The sequence below is a fragment of the Nansenia antarctica genome, assembly GCF_963989245.1.
Source record: "Nansenia antarctica genome assembly, chromosome: 9".
Taxonomy (NCBI): Eukaryota; Metazoa; Chordata; class Actinopteri; order Argentiniformes; family Microstomatidae; genus Nansenia; species Nansenia antarctica.
In genome coordinates this window covers 40,458,669-40,467,581 of record NC_137679.1, presented here as the reverse complement: position 1 = coordinate 40,467,581, position 8,913 = coordinate 40,458,669, and the positions used below count along the sequence as shown (strand labels likewise).

General features: G+C 46.7%; 1 protein-coding gene across 1 annotated transcript in view; it reads right to left on the bottom strand.

Annotated features, from left to right (window-relative positions):
- Window positions 1–2,337: 2,337 nt before the first annotated feature.
- Window positions 2,338–8,913, bottom strand: part of LOC308165635 (low-density lipoprotein receptor-related protein 4-like) — a gene marked incomplete at both ends in the record, with an annotated part of 88,165 nt that continues 81,589 nt past the window's right edge. The window contains 11 exon segments of the mRNA XM_080539785.1: window positions 2,338–2,703; window positions 3,988–4,129; window positions 4,374–4,461; window positions 4,793–4,857; window positions 6,885–6,996; window positions 7,285–7,398; window positions 8,031–8,034; window positions 8,036–8,110; window positions 8,112–8,225; window positions 8,632–8,694; window positions 8,696–8,741. Coding sequence (XP_080395911.1) covers window positions 2,338–2,703; window positions 3,988–4,129; window positions 4,374–4,461; window positions 4,793–4,857; window positions 6,885–6,996; window positions 7,285–7,398; window positions 8,031–8,034; window positions 8,036–8,110; window positions 8,112–8,225; window positions 8,632–8,694; window positions 8,696–8,741 — 1,189 coding nt within the window.

The window sequence follows — 8,913 nt, the reverse complement described above, 5'->3', positions numbered from 1 at the left end:
AATTATAAATATCTCTTTTAGTTAACTTTACAACAGTTATATGTGACCAATATTTTGTAACATAAAAGAGCACTATTAAATAACTGGCATCAACCCTATCATTTACAAGGCTTGGAAAACACAGTGGTTAAAATAATCCAGCAAAAATGTTCTTCTCCAGTGAGTAAAATTAATACAAGTCAAAACAATCATGAACTCCCTTTGTACAAAATACTCTATACAACAAAATCAACACAATATCTTCAACAATTACAAATGTTTGCTTGTCTGCTTATGCATGGTAAAATCTGTACAGTTTAGCAACCTTAGCTGAGTGGGCGGGACTGTGTGTTAGCGTGGTTAATGATTGGAGCAGTCTGATTCTCTGTATGTCTGTCAGCCAACCAGCAGAGACCTCAGGTAAAGTAGCTGCCAAGACCTTCTCTCATTGGCCTCAGTGCTGTGGAATTCTCATCTAGCAGCAAATCAGCATGTTGCTGAACTTGTAGAAGTTACTTCAAGATACTTGGTTTTTGAGAATTGAAACTGATATCTGTCCAAAGGAATCCTCCAAAGTCCCCCTCCTGTGTTCTCACGACCGACAGAACAGCTCCTGACGTTTATCTAAATGGAATATATAATGTTTTTACATGTGTGAAGTTAATGTTTCAAAAAACTTGTCAGTGGTAATATTCTTTGACTATTATGACCCTTCTGTGCTACATGGTAATCTGGTATAATGTTCCATATTTCACAGAGAGGGCAACATTTGAAAACTAGGCCTACAAAATACACTGTGTTCCTACGGTCTGAAGGAAACACTAGAAGTGCATGGTGCTATACAGACCCAGATACGGCAGAACTACTTTAATCAGAATGTTTCAAAGAATGCCAAGCATTATTTTTACAACCTCCAAAGAAATATAAATAAAAACTGAAAATAAAAACAAAAACACATGTTTGGCACTCGTACTTCATCAAGACTGCTAATCCCCGAGGACCACAAATGGTTTACTTGCAGCTCTTAAAAAAAATAAAGTGTCTCCTCCTTTTTTTTTTGTTCTTTTTTTGTTCTTTTCCTCTTCTTCTTTCTATCGATTTAAAATGAATGGACTTAAAAAAAAAAAAAAAAGTTTCGCTAATGCAGTTTGGAGCACCAGCTTAAAACGAGCAGATATGTCCACGGTAGAGCTGAGAGGAGGCACCAACACAAGAAACGTTCCCTCCCGATGTTGTGTTTCCTCTCCCAGAGGAGTGTCCACTGCCTGTCATGTGACAGGTCATGTGACGGGTCACGTGATATTCTCTAGAGCCGACGGAGGAGGAAGCTTGGTGACCTGGTGAAGTTCCACCCTTTGGCACTGTCATAAATATAGACTATTTGAATAATAACGGGTTCATACTGTACACGTCTATCTACACATCACTCTCACCATTCTTGAAAATCAGCAAACCCACTCTGAAGTACAAAAAGTTCATAAATAGAGTTGATAAAGACATTGGCGCATAATGAGTGGCATTAGAGGCAGAGCATTTTCTTACATAGTCCAGGAGTATACGTTTTTTTTAGCTTTGTCAAAAAAGTTCACAAAAAAATGCAATGTTATTATACACAACGAAGCGGGCTTTGCTCTCTGGCGGTCTGCGTTCCGTCAACACGACTTCAGACATGTCCTTTGTTGTCTCTCTCTGTCATTTCGTTCTCAAATAGTCTCATTTTTTTTTCCAGCATGCTCGTAAAATTGTCTCTCAGTCTTTTGCCTGAAGGGGGCAGCAGTGAGTCAGTCTGCAGAGGTGAGTGGGTAGTGTAGTAGCAACGAGCGTGTGTGTGTGTGTTTGTACGTGTGTGTGTGTGTGTGTGTGTACGTGTGTGTAGGACGGAGTCCAGGATTCAGAGGGCGGAGGAGGTGTCAGGTTTGTGTATGTGTGTGTGCGTGTGTGTGTGTGTGTGTATATATATTAGTGTGTGATTATGTGTGGTGCATTCTGTGTGGTGTGTGTAGCATGAGGTGTGTATACTGTATGTCGGTATTTCTGGCCAGAAATGTCATCTGATGCCATCTGAGTCAATGTCCAGGTATGCATACATACACTACTAGTCTAGTACCATATACGTTTCAGCAGCGACGTGTGTGTTATGTGTGTTCGTTCGTTGGTGGCTGTTTGTGTGATGTGTGTTCGTTTGTGGCTGTTTGTGTATACTGACATAATGGCGGAGCATCAGTGTGTGTGTGAGGGGGGGGTCAGGTAGAAAATGGTGGCAGGGCAGGAGGGAGGGAGGGAGGGAGGGGGGGTGGAGGTGCGGTGGGGCAGGGGGTGAGGGGGGGGGGGGGGGGGGGATGGCGGGGAGGCCTCCCCTCACACCTCGCTCTCGGTGGAGGGTTTGCGTGCGGGGGCCCAGCCGGTGTCGGGCAGGCTGTGCTGGGCGTGGTGTTGGGGCGTGGCGGCGGCGGGGGTGGAGGAGGGCGTGAGGGTGTTTATCGACGAGCACTCGGACGTCTCCTCCTGCAGCAGCTGCTCCGTCTCCCCGTCGTCCAACGAGGCGCTGCTGGCCTGCAGGGAGACCGTGTCGATGCGCATGCACGTGTGCAGGCCGCCCCCCCGCGACGGCTTCAGCTGCTTCAGGTCCTCCCAGTACAGCTCCTCGCTGGACAGCAGGCACACGCCCTCCACGATGCGGATCTTCTCCTTGGTGTAGCCCCCGTCCCCCCCGCCAACCCCCCCCTGAGGAGAAGAAGAAGAAGAGAACATGGAACACGTGAAGAAGAAGAACAAGCTGTTAGCGTTGTTAGCTTGTTAGCAGAGAAGCCATTTTGGAACGTTTTTGTTTTTCAAAAAACAAACTGCCACTCTCAAGAACAGGCGGATTGGGGTTTTAAAACGCAACCCATGCACGGCCGTTATAACAACAAGTACATGGTAAAGGGGTGCGCTCGTGTGTTTGGGTTAGTTTTTGTCATTTTTGGATGAATGTTTCTACTGTGTTGAGGGTTATTTCACTGTGAATAGTATGATGCCACATGTGATTAGATACTGTATTGAGAAGCTAGTCACTGGTCAGAAAAAGCATAGGAGGACTGAATGATTTAAACAGGTCAGTTATCACATCTACAACGAGGTCCGTTGCCAGGACACCAAGCAGAGACACAGACGTATGAGAGAGAACAGGTAGCATGCTTTGTAAGTTTGGGAGAGAGAGAGACAGAGAGTGTGTGTATGTTGTGAGGGTCTGTGTGTGTGTGTGTGTGTGTGTGTGAGAGAGAGAGAGAGAGAGAAAGTGTGTGTGTGTATGAGAGAGAGAGAGAGAGAAAGTGTGTGTGTGTTGTGAGGGTGTGTGTGTGAGAGAGAGAGTGAGAAAGTGTGTATGTATATGTGTATGTGTGTGTATGAGAGAGAGAGAAAGAGAGAGAGAGAGAGAGAGTGAGAAAGTGTATGTGTGTGTGTATGAGAGAGAGAGAAAGAGAGAGAGAGATTTTAATACGATCTGAGAGGGAGTGATCCCCCATGCAGTGTGACTACCTCTCCACAGGACACACGGATCAAAAGATAAAGGGAGAGAGGGAGTTGTAAGGATGAGAGAGCTGCAGTGAGGAAGAGGGGGAAGAGGAGAAAGGAGAGATGAGTGGCGGTGATCGGTGGTGACTGTTTGTGTCTCTTCACGTTGCGTTAATGAAACAGCAGCGCCATCTACCGACAGCACTTGGGATAGCACCACAACAGAGTCAACTGAGTATAATTGTCTCAATTGTTACTCAGCCATACCTCTTGAAGGTACGGTCATAATAATAAGCATATACAGTACATCAGAAACCAATGGATTCACATCAAATGCATCCATCCCTCTATTAAACATGAGTTAATGGACTCGAGTTACTAATGGATAACTCCATTAATGCCATTAATTTGGCTAAATGCCAAAAAATGTAAATGTAGTTAATGTCCTCTATAGTTGTGAGAGCAGGTGAAACAGACCCCAGATATTTATATATTTTAGTTCCTCTTTAGTACCTCTTTTTTATATCGTAGCTGGTTGTAGATGGGGGGCTTCTGGGAGGTCTCGATCTTGACCTCCTGCGTGGACGTCCTGTAGGAGGGGTTACTGTAGGTCAGGTTGCTCACCCCCGGGTCAGCGAACTTGGACTTCTTGTGTCTTGAGGGAAGAAGAACAGGAGAACAGTCCATAAGTCTGTAGGCGTGTGTGTGTATGTGCGTGTGAGAGAGAGTGTGTGTGTGTGCGTGTGTGTGTGTGTGGTGTGTGTGTGTGCATATGGGGGTGGGTGTGTGTGTGTTTGTGTGTGTGCATGTGGGGGTGGGTGTGTGTGTGTTTGTGTGTGTGTGTGTGTGCGTGTGTGTATGTGCGTATGCGTGTGTGTGTGTGACTGTGCGAAGTTTACCTGTATATGATGAAGGCAGCGATGAGTATCAGGATGGCCAGAATGGTCAGAGCTCCACCAATCACGTAGCTGATGTGAAGCCCCTCCCCTGTGAGACAGGACAGTGGCTTTATGAACCAACCGAATCCAATAGAGTACCTCAACAGAACGACTATTATCGTTAACAAACACTTTACAAAGCTAATTGTTGTTGACAACAATAATTACTCTACAATAACAATATAATAATATTCTAATACAATTATACAAGAAATACAAGAAAATACAAGAATACAATTATAATACAATAATAATAATAATTCACTGCATTTCGTTGTCCGGTAGTTGAATCGGATTGAATCTAATTTAATAATGATGAAGACAGTATTGGTGATGATGATGATGATGATGATGATGATGAAGCTGAGGTATTTTCTCACCGTGAGGAGCTGTCACCACGTTGCTCTGTACGCAGCCCTCCACACTCAGACTCTTGCCTGTGCAGCTAGAAAACAAGATGGACGCCAGGGAGGCCGTTAGTACACACATACACCAGGGTTTCCGTTAGAAAAATTTGCCGTCGGACATCGTGTCCGGGAAGAATTCGATTTACCGGACAAACGTGATATATTCCGGTCATCATATTAAAATATAATAATTTTTTTTTTTTCCAAAATCATATATTTTTTTCCTCCAAATCTAATGTTTGTCGCGGTGATTACTGTTGTGTAGCGGCCTATATATGCCATTTAATGTCTATTTCTCATCCGATACGATTAGATGCGAGCTATATAATATATAATAATATAACATGATTTGACGCATGCGCGCTATGCCATGCGTCAAATCCAGCGCTGAACGGGTCCAGCGCTGAACGGGCGCCTCACTGGGAACTGAACAGACAGCATCGATCAATGAACGGACTCCACATTACGTTAACTGAAGTTTGTTAAATTGTTTGGGATTAATGTGAGTTTTCTATTTTCTCTTTACAGTTTTACCCTTTTTTTTTTTTTAAATCAATAAAACAACGTCATTTCTATAAGTCTCGCTGGTTGGGAAGGCATTTCGTTTAGCTCGGGAGTATGACAATGGGAAGAACATAACTGTTTATTGAGAAACAATTGATAGGCAGTCTGGGATACGTATATAAAGAAATACCACAATGTCTAGATGTATAACATTTTATTGAACAGTAACAGTGCAAGCATGTAGGCTACGGGGAACAGGGATTTTGGTCAGTAGGTCCTTTGTACAGAGGGCGTTTCTCTCCGACAACGCGTTCCCAGGTACCATGGAAGTCATAGGTAGTCCAGCACACTGACAGAGAGACAGACAGACAGACAGACAGACAGACAGACAGGCAGACAGATAGACAGACAGACAGACAGACAGACAGACAGACAGTCAGTTTACTTCTACCCTTTTGAGTGGAATTACTCCTTTAATTAGCTGTTAGCCATCTCAAAGCCCCCTGAGTTGCTCGTCAACACTGAGAATAGACCACATTATAGAAACCAAAACACCGTTTTTTTAAATCCACAGGGAATAACCGAGAGTGTAAGGAAAGGCACACCCAGCGCTGTCAGTGGTGGGGAGACTTGAAGTGGCTTTGCTTGATTTCCATCACAGATTCAAGGATTGAAACACTGATGAAAATAGGGAGTAATAGTGATGGGATTATTTTAGATTATTTTAGATTAGATTAGATTAGATTAGGTGAGATTCAACTTTATTGTCATTGCAGAGTACAAGTACCAGACAACAAAATGCAGTTTAGCATCTAACCAGAAGTGCAAATAGTGATATAAAAACAAACACTTAACTTTCGGGGAAACTGCTAAAATAAAATAAATTAAATAAATTAAAAAAGAAAGCGACTATTAGCACCGCCGAATGACAACAAACGTATGAGTAATGAGTAAAACAATGTCACTTTTATAGTATGTTGTTTAACTTGCCGTTCGGTCGCCATGGCTCTGGTGTGTGTAGCAGCTTCAGCTAGCTGGCTGGAAACTTCTAGGGGTGCGTTCGTAAACACGCTCTGAGAGCGCCGGAGCGCACGCTGGCTTCGATGTCACAGAGCGACCGAGTCGTTCGATTGGACGAGAGGCGTTCCGCGAGTGCTGATCGGATTTCCAGAGCGTGTTTACGAACGCACCCAGCCAGCTTTAGCGAATTGTATTCAAAGGGAATTATTTTCACCGGACAATATGTCCGACGACTTTTCAATTTGTCGGACTTCACCAAATTTTACCGGACAAAGACCGGCAATTGCCGGTTAACGGAAACCCAGACATACACACACACACACACACACACACACACACACACACACACACACACACCTGGGCCGGGTTGCTTAGCCACCACTGACATTTACTCTTAAGTGTAGTTCAGAGCACATGACTGGTCCAACATCCAACTTATGTGTTTAGTCCAACGAGGAACACTTTCTCCAAAGGTTTCCATAACACATTTAGGTGATACACTTTGGTGTACGGAATGTATCTTTAGCTGCAGTGTACGTACTTGACCAGCGGGGGTCCTCGCTGAGGCGTGTCTGTGGGGGCTTTGGGGATCTTGTTGGGGGCCGGGGTGCTGGTGGTGCCTCTGTCTGGGGAGGTGGGGACGTAGCCTGAGACTGGACACAACAACACGCAGAGCTTGTTTTAGCCACATAGAGATGAGTAACACATGGGCTAAGTGATCACACACACACACTCACGCACACACTCGCACGCACAGACACAGACAGACACAGACACAGAGACAGACACAGACGACACAGACACAGACACACAGACACAGAGACACAGACACAGACACAGGCACAGACACGCGCACACACACACAGACACTCTTTCCCCCCCCCCCCCCCCCCCCACACACACACACAGACCCCCCCCCCCACACACACACACACACTCACTGGTGGAGCAGGGTCTGCTGTCGGCCTCGTCAGGACAGGCGCAGGCGAAGCTGTTGGTCTTGGCGAAGCAGAGGTGGGTACACCCCCCGTTGTTCACCCCGCAGTGATTGGTGCCTGCAGGGAGAGAACACTGTCAGAGCTGCTACACACACACACACACACACACACACACACACATCACCAGGGAGACTGTCAGAGGTCCTACACACACCACCAGGGAGGTCCAATACTACTATCAGGTCCGAGAATCAATTTCTATGGCTGCGTTTTGTAAAAAAAATTGCTCTGGAAATCTGATCAGCACTCATGGAATGGGACTCTTGTCCAATCAAAATTACTCGGTCGCCTTTATGACGTTGAACCCAGTGTGTGCCGTTCTCCGGCGCTCTCAGAGCGAATTTACGAACGCAGCCAGTATCTTCACCTTTCGAAATCTTCGAAGCTCACAACGTCGAAAGAAGGTCCAACTGTCACAGCGTTTGAAAGAAGTCACACCGTTTGACACTGTCAAACCATTCGACACAAACATAAGAAGCGATCGGGTCTGCCCTCAGGTTTGACTGACGTCTTCAGCACCAAAACACACAGGAAAACACAGTCCCCTCAGTCCTGTCTCCGTCCTGACAGACGGACGGACAGAGTTCCATAACCAGGCCGTGGGTGTCTGGAGTTAGGAGTACGTGTTTCTGCCTCTCTGATCTACCCCGATCCTCTCCGGTCTTTTAAAAACAACGAGTCTCCCTTACCCCCCCTGCCTCTGAGGAGACACCACTATGATGTCCATCAGGCCCTCCACGTTGGCCAGAACCGTCTCCTTGCTGCGGCCCCGTGTGCTTGTCAACCCGCTGGATGGACTTGGTCTGCCAGTCCGTCCAGTAGATCCAGCGGTCTTGCTGCGAGAGTCGGGAGAAAGGGGTTAGAGAGGAGGACACCGGCTTCAACTGGGGGAGGGAGAGAGAAAAAACACAGACAGGGGAGAGGGAGGGAGGGAGGGAGGGGGGGAGAAAAAGGAGAAAACAGGGGAGGGGGGGGGAGAAAACAGGGGAGGGGGGGAGAGAGAAACGGGGGAGGGGAGGGGAGAGAAAAAGGAAGGAAGAAAGGGAAGAAAAATGAGGGTCAGAGATGAAGGGAGGAAGAGGGAATGGTTAAAAGTCTGATGGTTCAGTATGAGTGGGAGGAAGGAGGGAGAGAGACAGAGAGAGTGAGTGAGTGAGTGAGTGAGTGAGTGAGTGAGTGAGTGGGCGAGTGGGACAGTGAGTGGACGAGTGAGAGAGAGAGAGCAGGTGAGTGGAACGAGGCATCCGGGAGGCGGGGTCAAGGTGGGCGATTGACAGCTGGGCGGGGTACCTGCGTGAGGGCGAAGGGGTGGGACACCGGGCTCACGAGGATCTGACGGAGCTTCCCGTTCAGGGTCCGAACTCTCGATCCGGTCCAGGTGAGCGTCCACCCAGAATATCCTAGAAACACAGGAGGGGTTAAACACCGGCACGCACATAATACACCTCCCTCCCTCCTTCCCTCCCTCCCTCCCTCCCTTCCCTCCTCTTTCTCTCCCGGTCCAGGTGAGCATCCACCCAGAATATCCTACAGAAACACAGGAGGGATTAAACACCCACACGCACATAATAC